Source organism: Carettochelys insculpta, chromosome 4, assembly GCF_033958435.1.
Source record: "Carettochelys insculpta isolate YL-2023 chromosome 4, ASM3395843v1, whole genome shotgun sequence".
NCBI classification, from domain to species: domain Eukaryota; kingdom Metazoa; phylum Chordata; order Testudines; family Carettochelyidae; genus Carettochelys; species Carettochelys insculpta.
The window spans coordinates 81,726,346-81,745,480 of record NC_134140.1 but is presented as its reverse complement, the minus strand read 5'-3'; the positions used below and the strand labels follow the sequence as shown (position 1 = coordinate 81,745,480).

The 19,135-nt window shown below is 41.0% G+C and overlaps 1 protein-coding gene across 2 annotated transcripts in view; it reads left to right on the top strand.

Moving 5' to 3' along the window:
• MND1 (meiotic nuclear divisions 1) overlaps nt 1–19,135 on the top strand; it is a 55,088-nt gene that overhangs the window by 23,892 nt on the left and 12,061 nt on the right. For both annotated transcript variants that reach the window (XM_074993166.1, XM_074993168.1), the window contains exons 5-6: nt 14,009–14,083; nt 16,053–16,167. In XM_074993166.1, the coding sequence (XP_074849267.1) occupies nt 14,009–14,083; nt 16,053–16,167 (190 nt within the window). The remainder of the gene's footprint in view (nt 1–14,008; nt 14,084–16,052; nt 16,168–19,135) is intronic.

Here is a 19,135-nt window from a genome sequence, read left to right as displayed (position 1 = left end):
GCAGTTTTTGTTTTGGACTCCCCTCAAAGCAGTTTGCTTCTCTAATGACATAAGGAGTTCAGGATTAAATTATTTATTTTTAAATGGACATTTTCTGAGAAGAACCTTTTTTAAAAATTGAATCATAATGCATTTTGTCACTTAGTAGGCATTTTCCATCCTTTTTTTTCAGTTCTTAGTGAACAGTATGTAAACTTGCTAGGCAGTGGTCCTATTGTGGTATCAGAGACATGGGAATTAAACTTAGTTAATAATTCCTTTTCCATTGTGGATGTCACTGTTGTTTGGGTGCTGGGTCCCCCCACCCCAGCTTGCTCTTGGTTTTCCGCTAACCATCGGGGTGGAATTGTGGCCTCACTGAAGTCTATGGCAAAACTCCCATTGACTTAGGAAGAGTCCTGATTTTACCACTGCTTTCTAACCCAGTTTCCATTTTCAGAACCACAAGATGATTTGTGAATAGTAAAGTTGGCAAACATCTCCAATCGTAAGATTTCTGCATCAAATCTTTTTTCCAAGAGGTTATAGAATAAAAAGTAGCAAATTAACTTCTGTCAAGAGAAATATTACTTATGAAGTTGAACAATTGTTTTCTAAACAAATTTCATTGATGGGAGTTGGCAAAAAGGTTTTATTCCAAACTCTTCCCAGCGGCAGATCCAGATATCTTGCATGCCAGAGTTTTAAGAGTTGACCAAGGAGTTCTCTAGGTCATTGTAGGTTTTAGGTAAGACTTGGAATGCTTAGGAAGTTCAGGGAACTGGAAGAAAGCTAACATGACAATATTTTAAAAGGCTAAATATAGACCTGTTAGCTTGATATTGATTCAAAGCAAAATAGTGGAATAGTTGGCATGGGACTTGATTGCTGAAGAATTAAAGGATACTAATATAATTTCAATCAGCATGTTTTTAATGGAAAATGTCAAACTAATTTGTTATTTTTTATGAGATTGGAAGTTTGGCTGAAAGGTAATAGTGTTAATATATATTTAGGCTTCTGTAAGGCATTTGTTGGTGCTGCATGATTAGAATGATGCAACATTAATACTGCACACACTAAATGGATTAAAACTTTTGCCTCAACTAAAACTAATAGAACTATGTGTACTGTAACAATTACTTGTTCTATTGTGATGTGTAGGCTGTGAATACAATTGACCGTATCTTTTTAATGTTGGCATTAGCTTCCAGCTTAGCATGGTTTATAAAATTCTATTTAATTCTCAGTTCTGGATCTGTTTCCTGAAAAGATCCTGAGACTGTTTTTGTTTAAAGCTAAACTGTTGTCTTCCAATATTTGTTACCTTTTTGTATTTTGTATCTTTTAAAATACAAGTGCTTGAAATGACTCAGAATTCAGTAAATCTCACTATGACTACAGGTCATCCCCCCACCATCAACTTATGCCTCGATTACAACATGCAAGAGATACATTTCCTGGACACTACAGTACTAATCAAGGATGGCTTGATCAGTACCACACTGTACCAAAAACCTACTGATCGCTATACTTATCTACATCCTTCTAGTTTCCATCCTGCACACGTGACTCGATCCATTGTTTATAGTCAAGCTCTTGGATACAATCACATTTGCTCTGATCCAACTGACAGAGACCAAAAACTACAAGAACTTTACCAAATATTCATAAACCTAAACTACCCACCAGGAGAAGTAAAAAAACAAATCGACAGGGCCAGACGAATATGCAGAGACCAGCTACTCCAAGATCGGCCCAAAAAAGCCAAGAACAGAACACCACTGGTCATCACCTACAGCCCCCAACTCAGACCACTGCAACGAATTATTAAAGACCTACAACCTGTCCTTAATCAGGATGCCACACTCCAGAAGGCCCTGGGTGACATGCCTGTTCTCTCCTATAGACAACCTCCCAACCTTATGAGGATCCTCACTAACAGCCACAGTCTATACCCCAGGAATACCAGTCCTGTAACCTTTCCCTGCAACAAAGCCCGCTGCCAGCTTTGTCCACATATCTTCTCTGGAAATACCATCACTGGACCTAACCAGGTTACTCACAGAATCACGGGCACTTTCTCATGCTCCTCTACTAACATCATATATGCCATCATGTGCCAACAATGCCCAGATACTATGTATATTGGACAGACTTCTAACTCCCTTAGACAAAGGGTCAGTGGGCACAAAACAGACATCAAAACACTCCAGATCCACAAACCACTTAGTCAACATTTTAATGGAATGGGGCATTCTGTCAATGACCTAAAGGTATGTGTGTTACTGAAGAAGAATTATGGCACTGTTCTGGAAAGGGAAACAGCCGAGCTGGCTTTTATATTCAAATTCAGCACATTAACACATGGTTTATATTGTGATGGGAACTTTCCGAGTTACTATAGGGGCTCGTCTGCATATGTGGCTCAATCTAATTCTTGACCTTCCCCCCACCCCTCCACTCTCTGATTTGCTCACCTTGATTATCTTTTTCTGATTTGTCCTCCTTGCTTTCTATTTTTGGTTCTCTGTGTCTTAAATATTGAGTCTGTTCTGGTCTGGCTACGGTCTGAAGAAGTGGGTCTGTCCCACGAAAGCTCACCTAATAAACTATTTTGCTAGTCTTTAAAGTGCTACTTGACTGCTTTTTGTTATGACTACAGGGTGAACCTTTTTGCTCTGGCATTCTATAGTCAAGCAACGTCCATGGTGCAGCATGATTTTAGGTAGCTGATTGTCCTCTTATGGGTTTTTGACCAAGTCTCCTTTTGCCCTTTGAAGTTGTTCACAGCCACCAGTCCTGGCTCTCAATGTTCTGTGCAATCTGTGCAGTTATTTAGGCCAGCCCTGAATATCCTTGACTGTGGGGATGCCCCTGCCCCTTAAATTGATGGATGGGGTTGTAGCTGAGGGACCAGTTGACGTGGTCCCTTCAGGGGCATTTTGTTAGCCCCGTCCCCCTCCACCCCCCCACACTTGGTGCCCCACTGAAAACATAGCAGAGACCAAGCTCCCCAGCTTGTGTTGCCTATGATTGGCTATCCAGCCCCAGAAAGGCTCCTGTTAGCATGGCGCAGGCACCAGACTTCCCCCTGGCCCCCAGAAACAGCCTGCCCCTGAAAATCTTGGCTGCAAGGAGAGACTTCACCACGTGCACGCCAGGACATGGTTCTGTCCGGCAGCATGGTTTGCACTGCACCACAGACACATGCATTGGGGCAGGGGTTAGCCTGTGATGTGGCTGGGCAGGCGATAGACACCCCAGGTGCATGGCGCTGGGGGTGGGAGGCTGCCCCTGTAGAAATGTGAACTGCAGAAAAGACGTTTCTCAGCCTGCTGTACAAGTAGCTTAGCCACCATGTGCTGTGGTGGGACGGGCTGGCACCAGCACTGAAAAGTATCTCGGCCTCACCTGCTGCATCCTGTGCAAGGAAGAAGCCATCACCCAGTGCTGGGGCTCTATTTTCATGGCTACATGCAATTGCTGCGCTGATCATAAAGAAATAAATTCAAAAAGGCCCAGGTGTCCACTTCAATTTTCCTGGCTTCCAGCTGCCGAATTCAAATTTGCGGACTTCCTGTGCACTTGGAGAGTAGCAGAGATGGAAGTGGCTAGAGCAGACAACAGGGGACGTTGTAGAAAACATAGAAGACATCTCTGGAGGCTAATAAAGTCAATTTAAATAATTGCCATTTCTCCACTAGCATTAATTCTACCTTTTAAATTCAAATTTGGCACTATGCCTACTCGCATGGTCGGTGTGATAACATTGACGTTAGTGCTCCCTAAAATTGACCTAATGATGTTCACAATGAAGGCAGTGACATTGTAAGATCGAGCTAAATGCCTTACAGTTGACTTTATAATGTAGTGTAGAAGGGACTTACTGGACACAGGTATGGTCTTCAAAATGAATGGAACAATAAAGGTTCACAAGGTGAATTTAAGGCCATTCACTTGTCTGACCTGTGAATAAAGCATCCTCTGACTTCAGTAAAGCTAAATTTCAAAAACTTGATTTGAAGCAGAGAATTATTTTAAGAAAAGTATCACACAGGCTGCGTACATTCACAATTGGACAGCAAATTGTTACAGTACACATAGTTCCATTGCAGTCTGTAATTAAAATTAAAGTTGACTTTAGAAGTGACAATTACTTCTAGCTTATGAAATCAACGTAAAATAGAGTAACAAATGCAGATGTGAAAGTCTGGTGTCAAATTGCTAGATTAAGTTTGTGAGAGTCCCACTCTGGGATTTCTGACATGCTTGTAATATGCAAATGTAAACCTTAGAATTATTGTGTATTCAGCTTCCAGAATAATTTCTTGAATTATATTTGTGCTCTTTTTAGACAGTAACTGGATGTGGAATATAACTATTAGTCCATTTTGAGCAGCTCATAATTTCTGGGATTGTGTGTGCTTTGTGTCTGACACTTTGACAGTCTTTATCCAAATGGGTAAAAATAACAACAATTGAAAAGCCCTTTAGGTAGAAGTTGTCAAAAGAACATTTTTTTTCTTCCTTCCCCAAAATGTCAGATGTATGTGGTGACTCTTTGATTGCTGCTTCAGCTCTTACTGTAAGATTGCTTGTAGTTGTAAAGTGAGTATAAAGAATGAGGCATTTCTGCTTGTTGTTGTTTTTGTTCAGGTTGATTTGGCATACTTGATATGTGAGTAGACAGCCGTCTGTCACTTAAGTCTTTCCAACAATGCCAGCTCTGAAAGCAGTTAGAGAAACTTAGTTCTTCCACTTGATCATATGCATTCATTCTACCTTTTTGTCACGTCCATCTTTTGTCTAATTAAAAAAAAACACTTGGTTTGGAGTTATTTTCTGTTTTCCAACTGTAGAGTTTACAGCTAGCATTACAAATAGAAAACACAAAATAAACATCTAAAACATTTTTTCTGAAGATGCATTAATGATTTAAGTGTTAGAGGAAGTAATCCCAGCTTAAAATGCTACTACTAAACATTGCTTCCTTTCAAGTATTGGAATTCAGCTAAGGCTGTGAGGGTTGTACTTGTGACCAGAAGATGTAAGTCAAAAATTTCAGAAACAGATATTTTAATATTAGACTCTGAAGTTCGTATTTTGGTTATTAGGTAAGGGACCCGAATTTCAGTCATACTGGATGGTAACTTCAGTAGGCGTTCATGGCTGCTCAGTGAAGTTGAAATGTAGGCCACTTAGGGTATGTCTTCACTACCCTGACCAGGTCAATGTTCTGGGATTCAATTTTGCGTGTCTGGTGTGGATGCATGAACTCAAACTATCGGGGTCAACAGCCAACCCCTGTACACCTCAGTCTCATGTGGAGTAAGGGAGGTCAGCAGGAGGGTTTCTCCTGTTGACCTCCCTCATTTGCCACATCCGGAATTGTATACTGAAAATCAACTTTAAGGTTTCGTGTAGAACTGGCCTTCATCTTAGGCTCCTAACTTTTAGGCACCCAGTTTGTGAAAGGAGTCAATGTGTTTTTCCAGTTACAGTTCCCTGCAAAAATACCTTCCTTTATTCACACTCCCTACACAAGCACAAGAACAGATTTATACCAATGCACCTCTAGAGCCCCGTCCGGGGCTATTCTACCTACTACCCAAGATCCACAAACCTGGAAATCCTGGATGCCCCATCATCTCGGGCATTGGCACTCTCACTGAAGGACTGTCTGGTTATGTGGACTCTCTCCTCAGACCCTGTGCCACCAACACTCTCAGCTATCTCCGAGACACCACTGACTTCCTGAGAAAACTGCAAGACATTGATGACCTACCAGAAAACACTATCCTAGCCACCATGGATGTAGAGGCTCTCTATACCAACATCTCACACAAAGATGGAATAAATGCTGTCCGGAACAGTATCGCTGATGATGCTACAGCACATCTGATGGCTGTGAGCTCTGTAACTTTATCCTCATACGCAACTATTTCAGATTTGGTGACGATATATACCTCCAAATCAGCGGCACAGCTACGGGTACCCGCATGGCCCCTCATTATGCCAATATTTTCATGGCTGACCTGGAACAGCGCTTCCTTAGCTCTCACCCACTAACATCCCGTCTCTACTTACGCTACATTGATGACATCGTCATCTGGACCCATGGGAAGGAGACTCTGGAGGAATTCCACCAGGACTTCAACAACTTTCACCCCAACATCAACCTCAGCCTGGAACAGTCCACACAGGAGATCCACTTCCTGGACACCACCGTGCTTAAACACGATGGCCACATCAATACCACCCTGTACCGTAAACCCACTGACCGGTACGCCTACCTTCATGCCTCCAGCTTCCATCCCAGACACACCACACGATCCATTGTCTACAGCCAAGCACTAAGATATAACCGCATTTGCTCCAACCCCTCTGACAAACACCTACAGTATCTCTACCAAGCATTCTTGAAACTGCAGTACCCACCTGAGGAAGTGAAAAAACAGATCAACAGAGCCAGACGTGTGCCGCAAAGCCTCTTACTACAGGACAAGCCCAAGAGAGAAACCAACAGAACACCACTAGCCATCACCTACAGTCCTCAGCTAAAACCTCTACAGCGCGTTATCTGGGATTTACAACCCCTCCTGGACAATGATCCCCCACTTTCACAGGTCTTGGGAGGCAGACCAGTCCTTGCCCACAGACAACCTGCCAACCTGAAGCAAATCCTAACCAGTAACTATACACCGCACCACAGTTACTCTAATTCAGGGACCCACCCATGCAACAAACCTCGTTGCCAGCTCTGCCCACATATCTACACCAGCAACACCGTTACAGGACCTAACCAGATCAGCCACACCACCGTGGGTTCATTCAGCTGCACATCTACCAGTATAATTTATGCCATCATGTGCCAGCAATGCCCATCTGCTATATACATCAGACAAACTGGACAGTCTCTACGTAAAAGAATAAATGCACACAAATCTGATATCAGAAATGGCAATATACAAAAACCCGTAGGAGAGTATTTCAATGTTCCCAGGCCACACAGTAGCAGACTTAAAAGTAGCTATCCTACAGCAAAGAAATTTCAGGACCAGACTCCAAAGAGAAGTTTCTGAGCTACAATTCATCTGCAAATTCGATACCCTCAGCTCAGGCTTAAACAAAGACTGTGAATGGCTGGCTAAATACAAAGGCAGCTTCCCCTCCCTTGGTGTTCACACCTCCAGATCAAGGTAGTAAGCCTCACCCTTGCTGACTGAGCTAAGCTTGTTATCCCCACCCTCACTCTGGCTTATTTATACCTGGCCCTGCAGATTTCCAAGACCAGCATCTGATGAAGTGAGTCTGTGCTCACAAAAGCTCATGCTCAAAACTTTTCTGTTAGTCTATAAGATGCCACAGGACCCTTCGTTGCTGTTACAGATCCAGACTAACACGGCTACCCCTCCGATACTGTTCCTTTATTCAGGAACTCCTGATAGCATGACTATTGCTACTTCATTCATTAATTCTATTTCTGCTCACTAGTGCTATTAATGTTAAAAAAAATGTTACCTGACACTGTTTGTCAGTCTTTACACTTATCACCTGTTTTGTATTTTTCTAACAGCAAGTAAATTCTTAACTGAATTCGGCTTAAGAGTGTTATTTAACTCAGTGCTGATAAGGGAAAAGTGCGTACTTCCAACTCCTGCTCTATATGTGAGGAAAGTAGTAAGTGTTCAGATATAAAATGTAGCTCTTTAGTCAATCATCATATTCTTCAAAGGGTATGATATTTGCTTTTCTGGAAACTAGTATTAAGAACAAAATGAAACTGACTAAAAGCATCAAACCTTAAAAAAAAAAAAAAAAAAAAAAAGGGGGAGGTGGGGATTTCTGAAAACAACAGATATTATTTTCTAACCTGATCCGTTCAATTTATTACCTGCTGGCTTTATACGAAATGCCTAAAAAACATAACAGAGCAAAATAGGAGTTTTGAATATGATTAGTTGTCCATAAATTGTCCAACACATTTGCTTTTTGTCATGGATGTAAACCATAATTGATCAGTTCTGAAAATCCTTTGCAGTTCAGTACAGGTTGAACCTCTCACCTGGCACCCTTGGTACCTGACTGGGGCTGGATGAGAGAATTTGCTGGATGATGGGAGGTCAATATTGTCTAGCAGCATTACACACGCTTCCACTGCGAACTGGGCTCTTAGGAGACACTTGGGGTAAATTACAGCTAAATAACAGGATAGAATGTTGAGATCCAGGACTGGTGGCTGTAAACAAACTTTGAGGGACCATGGGAAGCTTAGCCACACCCATGATAAGTGGTTGTTTGGCTAACTAAAATCATGCCAGAGAGTTCAGGGTTAGAGAGAGTCAACCTGGAGTAGTAAATAGTACTGGTGTTGGGGAAGAAAGTGGGGAGAAATTGTTTTGTATGCCACTCTTCCACTATGAGTTATGTAAGACAACTTCAGTATGAAATTTTTGCCACAGTTGGATTTCCCTCTTCTCCCCACTTTCCCCATTGATAAATTAATTCTTTGCAATATAACAGCCATCTGAACCAATCTGTCTGTTTATGGTACAATCAGACTCATGCAAAAAGAAAAGAGCTTTTGTACTAAGTGTTCCATGTCTCCTCCCCACACCCTGGAAGAAGAGGCTTCCCTCAGGAGTCTAGAAATGTAGTAGGGCTGGTTTCTTCTTCTTGTTCTCCATTCTTCTGTTCTACGCGTCATCCCTCTTATGATATTCTTCCCCATCTTTGGAAGTCTATGATGCAGACTTGATTGGCTGGAGTAGAGATTCTTCTTATTCACTCTGTCACCTTATGCTCTCATTTCCTATGTTTCACTATGTTCTGATTATTTTCTTCCACTCTTTCACTCGGTCCAGATTTCATCCCTTCATGCCGCTCAGCAGGTTTGGAGCATTTGCCCAATTAATGTATATGAACTTTCTCCTCTCCCTTTTGGTTTCAGAAGTTTCTTTAAAAACTGATTTTTGACAAGGTATATAGTAAACATGTCCATCCTTTGTCTATACTTCACTGAAACTGTAGTGTTTTTCTTTACCCAGTGTGTCACAGTGGGACATGTTCACACTGGGGTTCATTTTAGTTATTGTGCAGTGTTATGTGCTGCAGTGGCATTTGATGAATTAAGGTAGTAACTCTTGAATTGGTGATCTCTGGAGAGCAGAGCAAAACTGTCTTGTACACTTCATCACAGATATAATGCTTCTATTGTGACTTTTCTGGCAGTGCAATTTGCTAGCAGACTTCTATCTTAAGTCTCTACCCAGCTTTAGCCAGCAAGCATGTGACTGGATCTAGATGCTTATAAGAGAAATAACTGTATCATTGGACATTTGGGTCTGCAGCTAAATGTAACTGAGTAGTACAGCAGAAATCAATTCAGTATAGTAACTTCCTTTAAAAAAATACACACACACACACACACACACACACACACACACACACACACACACACACACACACACACACACACACACACACACACACACACACACACACACACACACACACAAAATATAATTGGAGATACACATCTCCTAGAACTGGAAGAGACTTGGGAGATCATCTAGTCCAGTCCCCTGCCCTCTTGGCAGGACCAAGCACCATCCCTGACATCTATTTGCCCCAGTCCCTAAATAGCCCCCTCAAGGGCTGAACAACCCTGGGTTTAGCAGGCCAATGCTCAAACCACTGAGCTATCACTCCCCCTTTTAGACTGATATACTTTATATATGTGTGTATTGCTTTAGTTAATAAATGGAGACTGCTATTTTTGTAGTGGTGTATACGCATTTAGTACAAGGATTATGTGTTTTGTTCTTTTACTTATTGGGTCTATTTTTAACGTTTTCTTGTGTGAGTTGCACTGCTTTAGTATACTTACGTTTTGTTAAACTGCTTTCTGGCTTCACCTGATAACTTACACTTGCTTATACTGTAATGAGAACAAAATATAGGGCTTGTCCACACTAGCCCCCTCCTTCGAAGGGGGCATGTAAATGAGCCCGATGGGTGAATAGCAATGAGGTGCTGCGCTGCATGTGCAGCACCTCATTAGCATAATTCTCGCTGCATGACCTTCGAAGCGCTGGCAAGCAGTGTAGCCACGGGCACTTGGAAGTACCCCTGCAACCTCAAAGTTCCCTTACTCCCAAAACTTTTTGGGAGTAAGGGAACTTCAAGGTTGCACGGTTATTTTGAATTGCCCACGGCTACGCTGCTTGCTGGTGATTTGAAGTTAGCAACCTTGAAGTTCACGTGGCAAGAATTATGCTAATGAGGTGCTGCATATGCAGCATAGCACCTCATCATTGATATTCACCAGTCAGGCTTGTTTACATGCCCCTTTCGAAGGAGGGGACTCATGTAGATGACCCACCTGTGTAATAAATGCTTTAAAATTACCCTCTCCTCTATACATCCCATGAGATCCATTTTATCTAATCTCTTCAATGATGGGCAAGATTTCTGTAAGATAGGAAGCAGTGTATCATTTTTGTGTGCGTGTAGTTCTTTTTTTTTTATACAAAAGTTGTGCATTTTTGTTTGAAGGAAATACAGTTAGGGGTGATCTCTGGGTTGAGGCAAAGCATAGATAATTTCAGACCAGAAGGAATTAATTTAATTTGACTAAATTACGAGCATCTGAAAAAGGAATGTTGGAATTTGGTAACTATCATGTGAGCTCTCCCCACCTGCTATGGTGGTATGTCATCTTACCATCTTTGGTTAGGTTTCTTGACTGAAAGAAAACCAACTATGATTATATTTCTTTTAAAGATCAAAATGGTGCCAGTGTATCATGAAAATATGCTCTTGGTGGTTGGAATACAAGACCTTTGGTTTGATTTCTGTCCAATATCCATACTGGGGTCTATGATTGTATGATTTAAAGCAGTTTTATAGCAGTTTTATTTTGATAGGCAATTTACGTGGTTGGAGGGATATTAGTGGTTAGAGAGGTTGAGAATTTGGGATCTAGAAGGAAGATATCCAAGAAAACATTTCACTATTGCTCTCCAAAATAAGAGGTCATCACTTTTTAAGATAATGCATATATTGTGACAGATTTCAGGAAGGTTTGTCTCTAATTGTACAACACAAAAGAGTAATGGATGTGAGCTGTGAAAACTGCTGTTCTTATGCTGGGGAATGAATAGACATTCCTCTTCTAAGCACGGAGTTCTAGGAATTACTTTTATGCAATATATTGTAAATCTTCACTGTCCATTTATATTTTTACTTTTTTTTTTTGCAAACTGAACTGGAAGGCAGACAACAGACTTTGGAAAAAGTGCTGACCAAGCATGATCTAATTGGTCATCCCATCAGAATTTGTTTATTTTCAATTTACAGTTTTAAGCTTAGTGTTTGTTTGTTTGTGTTTTTGTCTGCTTGAATAAAGAGCCCATCTATAAATATTTGTTACAAATTCTTACAGGCACTGTTCAAGTGACTCAGTAACCATCTCTGGGTCAAATTAAACTGATTAAGCTTCTTGAGAATCATTCTTTTGGCTCTTCTCTGAACCCGCTTCAATTTATCACTCTCCGCCTTGATTTGTGGACCCCAGAACCAAACACAATGTTTCATCAGTTGCAAATACAGAGGTGAAATAACTTCCTTGCTATTTATGACTCCCCTGTTGAAGCATCTGAGGATTGCATTAGCATTTTTGGCCTTTGGTGGGTCCACTGGGAACTTGTGTTCAGCTCATTATCCACTCTGACTCCAAAGTCCTTTTCAGAAACCCGGTTTTCCAGGGCAGAGGTCCCCTAGCCTTTTAGTATGGCCTACATTTTTTGTTTCCAGATATGACTTTATATTTGGCTTCATAGAAACAGAGACTTTGCTTGTACCAAACTTGCCAGGTGATCAAGATTACTCTGTGTCCTCTCAATTATTTGACATTTCTGCAACTTTTTGTCATTTGCAATCATTATAAATTTAATCTTTACCTAAGTTACTGATAAAAATGTTAGGTAGCAAAGGACTAAGAATCGATCCCTATGGGATCCCATTAGGAACATAACAGACAGATAGTCGTGTTAGTCTATATTCTATCAAAATAAAAAACCAGTCCAGTAGCACTTTAAAGACTCAACAAAATAATCTATGAGGTGATGAGCTTTCGTGGGATAGACCCACTTGTTCAGCTCATAGCCATGCCAGAACAGAAACATGTTCTCTGATGATTCTTCACTGTCAATTAGCTAGATTTGAATGCTTTTTAATGTGTTCACCACTATTTGCCATAGATTTCTTCCTGTCTCCTTTTGTTTCCCTTATCAATTTCTGACCATTCCTAATTTCTTTTAGTATTATTTACTGTCAAATTCTTCTTCTTTCTTGTTTGTTATATGCAGTAAACCCCAAGATACGCATATCTCAGGTTAATGCAACTCTGAGTGGCAGGAAGCTGATGCCTGGCTGCTGCACTGGTCAGTTTCCCAGCTTCTGTCAGGGCGGCAGCCAACTGGGCTGCTGCCACTGACAGGAGAGGTTTCCCCACTTCTGTCAGTGGTGGCAGCCGAGATGCCCGATTCTGTTAATGGAAGAAGGGTTCTTTCAAAAACGTGGTTTGTTTTCCAAGAATTCCCATCTACACAGCTATTTTTGCTTCCAGAACAGGCTCTTCTGGAAACAAGATCGTGCAAGAATAAGCAAATGAGGTGTGAGATATGTAAATCAGTGCCTCATTTGCATTTACAACCTTGCTCATTTGCATTCCCCGTTCAAAAGGAGAACGTAGTGTAGGCCTAGCCTAGCCTGTAAACGATTCCCAATTATGATTAACTGGTTAAGTTCTCTGGTTAAGTTCTCCCACCTGATTTGGCTCATAGTTGTTTTCAGCTTTCTGAAATTGGCAGTTCTATAGCAGTGCAGTGTGAGCGTGCACATAGTTGCAGCCTTTTTGGTCCCAGGATCTCAGAGAGACAAAGTGTATGAGGTAATACTTTCATTGGACCAACTTTTGTTGGTGAGAAAGATAAGCTTTAGACTTACACTGAGCTGCTCTTGTGTGTGTAAGTACTTATTTAGACTTCATATTTTTCATATATAATGCAACAAATTTGATCAAGACTAGATTACTGGTACCTAAGATATGATCAGTTTTTAGATCAAGGTGTCCTAATTCTCCCATGTAGTAGTCAAGTTTTCTTAAGTTAGAAAATTGCGACCTATAATTTCTAGAACATCTGAGGATGCTTTAGTACTAGCAGCATGAGATTGTAAGCATATTTACTTCCCACCCAACCTCCTTGTTCATGAAGCCTTTTTTTCCTGAACAGTATAGGTAGGTGCTTAAAGAGCTAATCATACTGTTTCTTAGTGTGATTTGGTGGACCGTAGCAGGCACCAGCAAGTACCCTATCGTGTTTTCACTGAGTCTTCACTGAACTTGTGCTTATTTTCACTGGTGATGGTGAGGGGGAGTAGTTGAACTTAACATACTCTAAAATGGAATTTTTTTTACGATTGCTCAGTGTATTGGTAGATCTAGCTCAGAATAGGAAGTAATGTTTGACAACGGATGCTGTATAAATAAGTAGTTGTGCAGCTTCCTCAACACATACTGGGAGACAGTTTCAGCTTTAGCATCAGTGTAATGGAACAGAATGGGAACAGGATTTTTGGGGACCACAACTTTGCATTCTGTGGGCTCACTACAAACCAGGTGGTTGGGGCAGTCCCCAGGGGTTACCAGATTTTGTCCAGTTTCAGAAACAGAGCACATGGATCTGTCACAATATGCACCCATAAGTCATTTCTTGCTGGAGTAGTGGTGCAGCAGGGGAAGAGGTAACTGCAGCATTAGGTTTCTGTATCATGGAACCTCTCTTATATCAAGGTTGGTTTCTTGGATTTGGTGTGAAACAGGGTTTTGGGCTGCTATTGATAATGGAATGAGGAAATAAAATTATGTGCCGTGAATGACAGTCGATAAATATGTTTATAAAATGTGACCTTTAAATAGTTGCTAGAATCCAATCAACATACTTCATTTTTCTTTCCTCAGTTGGCTGAAAGTAGCCAAAAGAAAGAGAGGTTACAGCAAAGTATTGAGAAATCAAAAATCGGACGCCAAGATACTGTAAGTTTTTATTAAGGAATCTGACAGTAAAGCTGGACAACCTGTAGATGTTAACATGTTAGTTTTATATAAAAGTAGTTAATCTTAATAGATGGGTAAATATTGGAACAGAGGGTGAGGGAGAGGAAAAAAATCAGCTCTTCCCATCTCTTCTGATGCCCAGCTGACTTTGATCTTTAGTGAGAATCATTGTGCAAAATCTGTGATTGCTTGAAAGCTGCTCTTTCTAGATTTGGATTATATTGAAAACACAGAAAATAAAACTAATCATACTTCTGTGCCAAAATGCCCAGAAGAATCTGAATGGCCAAATGAATAGGGACCTGAGCAAATAGAAAATGTGTGTCCCTAAAACTGATCTGTGGGCATCCGCATGTACAGGTGTGAATACCTGCAAATATCTGCAGATTTGGAGGGTTCTCAATACAAAATTTGTCTGCAGCTGTGAAAATGAGCTCTGGATTTGCAGTGCTCTACAGATAAATCTAGCTATCTGTGACCTTAAATGGCTACTTAAAGTTTCATATCTTGATTTTAATCTGATGAAATCTAACTACAATCCTTCTATTCTGAAACTATAGAAGAAATGCTGTCAAATAAAATTTAGCATGCCTATGAAGCAGCACGCTTTTGGTGCATTGTTTCATCCAGTATCCTGCTTAAACTGAGCATTGGGGCCCGTGATGTAAATTCTGACTGATCGGTACTGCATTTGAAGTCGATGCTTCTAATGTTCTTTGGAGGGACATTATAGATGTTAAATATTTTTAATTAATTTTTGTACGTTGAAGTTTGCTGCTGCTGTAAAATGATGTGAAACAAAAGGCAAGGATTTTGTTGGAAACAGTCATTCCATTAAAAAAAAAACTTGAAAACATTAATATTAGGCAGTCAAGTTTCTAGGTGTCAGAAAATGTGAAAGTTACGGATTAATGTGTTATGATACAATCTTGAATTACATGATTGCATGCTATTTCTCAGATAATCATTTTTCTACAGCTTACTATAAATGTGTACAATTTTGTAACAGATGTTTGTCACTATGACTAAGTGACAGTGTGGTACCTTTAGTGATGTAAAATAATGTAAAGTGTCTTTTAAAATAGGCTATATGTTTTATCCCTCATTTGGTATTCTAAAGAGTAATCAGTTACTATAGTAAAGAATCTTTCTTAGTGTGGTGCTATATCCACACCTTAACATGTTTAGAATGGAAGTATGTGGCTCTTCGAAGGAATATGTTGATTTTAACGTTAAGTAAGAATTACCTGTCTCACTTGCACTATTCACAGGTGTCAGACTAAAGTCCAGGATCAATTAACAGAATATTTAATTGATTTAATACTTTTTATATTTCTGTCTCTAGTTAATCTAAACATGAATTTGATTGTTTCACTGATATATAGGCATTGGCATATTCTTAGTTGCTCTTTATTTAATAAGATTACATAGAATACTGTGCTTACAGTGGCCGTGTCTACACTAGCCCCAGACTTCAAAATGGCCACGCAAATGGCCATTTCGAAGTTTACTAATGAAGCGCTGAAATGCATATTCAGCGCTTCATTAGCATGTGCTCATGGGAATAAGGGGACTTCGAAGTAGGCGGGGTCCTTTCGAAAAGGAGCCCCATCAGGACGAGCGGCGAGGCGCGTCAATTTCAAAGTGCTGCAGCCGCCCGCATGCTAATGAAGCACTGAATATGCATTTCAGCGCTTCATTAGTAAACTTCATTAGTAAACTTCGAAATGGCCATTTGCGTAGCCATTTCAAAGTTTGGGGCTACCGTAGACGTAACCCGTAAGTGCACAGGTACGCTAACACAATAGGATTCGGAGCAATCAGTGTATCTGATATTTTTGGGGAGTAAAATGATATTTGCATTTTGCTTAAATGAGCAGCAGTACTATAATCACTGTCTACTCAGTTTTCTTTGCTGTTGGTTTCTCCCAAAATACTTGGAACCCAGGCAGAACGTGCTGCCCTGATAAAGGAACTTGCTGGTCTCCGACAGAAAAAAGAGCAGCTAAAGGCAGAAGCAGACAAATACAAAGAATGTGATCCAGATGTTGTTGAAGAAATCCGTAAGTTGCATATTGTGTGGCTTTCATGTGTTAAAATTTCACAAACAATAGAAGTCCAGTTAATTAAACTTATGGTTTTCAAGGTCTGGTAGGCGAAGAGCAGCCAAGGAAGAGCTAGTTTTATTTTCAAATACCGTAAATAGGAAAGCACATGTCTTATTGTAATTAATTTTATCTTGATTTAAGTTTCTAGTCACTGATCTCTTGAAGCAAACAGTTGAGCAGTTAAACAAAGTAATTAAAAATAAATAATTTTTGTTATTTTAGGATTAATATAAGGATTATTGGTGTGTACACACACACACACACACACACACACACACACACACACACACAAAAGTCTCTCTCTATATAGAGAGTATAGTACCCTTTTGTTTTTTTAAACTCAGTGGCTCCCCTGCCCCCGGCCAATCCTGCGGCTGGGGTTGCCAGCACATTATAAATATTCACAAGGGAATGGGAGTAAGGCTGTTCTTATTATATATTCTATATAAACAACTTCTGTGGTACACATATAGTAGGATGTATGAAAATAAGTGTATTCTTATCACCCTCTCCCCTGGGGTCACAAGATTGCTCTTACTAGTGGCACACTTTCAGTAATGGAGAGGAAGGATGCTCTTGCGATTGGGGCATTGGTGTGGGACTCAGGAGACCTGGATTTATTTTCTGACCTCGTTGCAGGCCTTCTGTTTGTCATTAGGTCAATAATTTAACAGTGTTGTACCTCAGTTTCCTACTTGTAAAACTGAGATCTTAGTACATCTGTTTAGATTATATGCTCTTCTCAGAAAGGACTGTGTCTGTACATTACCTGGCACAGTGATGTACAGTAGATTAGACATATGACCACACTTAGCTATTCAATATTTTCTTAATTTTTTTATCTCATACATTGACAATTATCCCTTTGTGCACTGAGTGAGGCAACTGTTTTATGGGAAGGGAGAAAAAACATGTGACCATATAATTAGAGACTGTCATCATGCCAATTCACAAACGGGAGAGGGGGACTAAATTAAAGCCTCATGAGTAACCTTTGTTCTGGTATTTCCTGTCTTTAAAATGGTCGACTTTGCAACATTTATCTTTTACTGTGTTTTGGTGTATGACTTTCTAAATCTAAAATTAAATTCGAGAACCCTCCAGAACATTTTATGCATTTCTATGATGCTCTTCCTAGCCCGACAGGGTAATTTTGAATCCTTAAATCTTCCTTTTCTCAGCACAGAACTTTAGCGTTCCTGAATTAACTACAGTTGCTATCAGCATGTGTAAGATGTTATCCTCTGTGGGCCAGACATTAGAAGATAATGGCACCATTTTACAGAGAACATAGCCAAGTATTTGGACTGGGTAACCTTTTTCCTCCAGGCTAGTATGACCAAATAGTTGAGATTTGGTCTGCCACATTGTAGATCTGGATTCTGTTTCCAGATTGGCCAACTTTTCTCCATGAGGAAAAAGCCTTGAGCAATAACAGCGATTGTGAAGGCCACAGGAATAATTAAATACCAATCAGAAGGAATATAGAACTGCACTGTTGAACACCATTGAGGCTCGACGCTGACTTCAGCGTGCACAGGTACAAAGCCATGTTCCCAAGCCTACTGCACTTTTCCCGGAGGCTGAGGGTATTAGCATTTGGAGGCAGAAGTAGCTGAAGGAGGAGATAGTTCTGCTCCAGAATGGGGACGGACAAAATATTATGTGGGAAAAAGAGAGAGTGTGGTGCACACATAGTACTAATAGAAGGCTCAAGGCATTTATCAGTAAGCCAAAGATGATGTGAACCAAACACAGAGGGGAAATTGATGGTTTTCAACAGCTCATAGCTCACACACAGCTGAACAGATTTTCACATGAGCACAAAAGGTAAGTCTGCCAATTCCCTCAGCCATCTGGGTGCTTAGACCATGAGCTCACTTGGGTTATGCTAGAAGGGAAGCAGGGCAACTGTGGGCCTTTACTCCTGATACACACTTGAAACCAAAGAGAAACTGAGACTGTTTAGGGCACCTCAAGAACCTCTCAGCTCCTTGGAATAGAAGTTCCAAGTAAGAGTATGCACCAAATATCATCTCTTTGCTTCTCATATTTACTATGAAGACAAAGTTTAATAATGGGTTTGCATGGAATTATTTACCATGTGGGTGCATCTACACTAGCCGGTTACTTTGAAGTAGCTGGCACAAGGTTGAAATAGCACGTGTCGCGTCTACACGTGCTGTGCACTATTTCGACATTGAAATCGACATTAGGTGGCGAGACGTCAAAATTGCTATTCCTGCCCAAAGATGGGAATAGCGCCCTGCTTCGACGTTCAACATCGAAGTAGGGCATGTGTAGCTGATCCGCATCCTGCTACATCGAAATAGCGAGGTCCTCCATGGTGGCCATCAACTGAGGGGTTGAGAGATGCTCTGTCCAGCCCCTGCAGGGCTCTGTGGTTGCCATGTGCAGCAGCCCTTAGCCCAGGGCTTCTGGCCACTGCCGCTGCAGCTGGGGGGTCCATGCTGTGTACAGCTGTGTGCATGGGGTCTGCAACTTGTCGGCTCTGCAGACCTCGTGCTGTGCAGGCTGTGTGTGTCTGGGAGGGGCCCTTTAAGGGAGCGTCTTGCTGTTGCTGCAGAAGGGCTAGTTCACCATGTGACTCTGTCTGCAGTCTTTGCTGGCCCCTTATTTCAACGGGGAGTGCTTGTGTGTGTGGACGCTCCTCATTTCCTTCCAGGGTGGCTCCTTTCGACGTTCCCCATCACTACTTCGACGTTGAACATCGATGGCACCAACCCTGGAGGATGTGTAGACGATACACATCAAAGTAGCCTGTTTTGATGTTCTTACTTCAAAATAGGCTACTTCGATGTAGTGTGCTAGTGTAGACATAGCCAGTGAAACAGTAGAATATACACAGATAAACATGCATGCACACACACAAGCAACTACAGCCATTTCTCACCATCAAGAT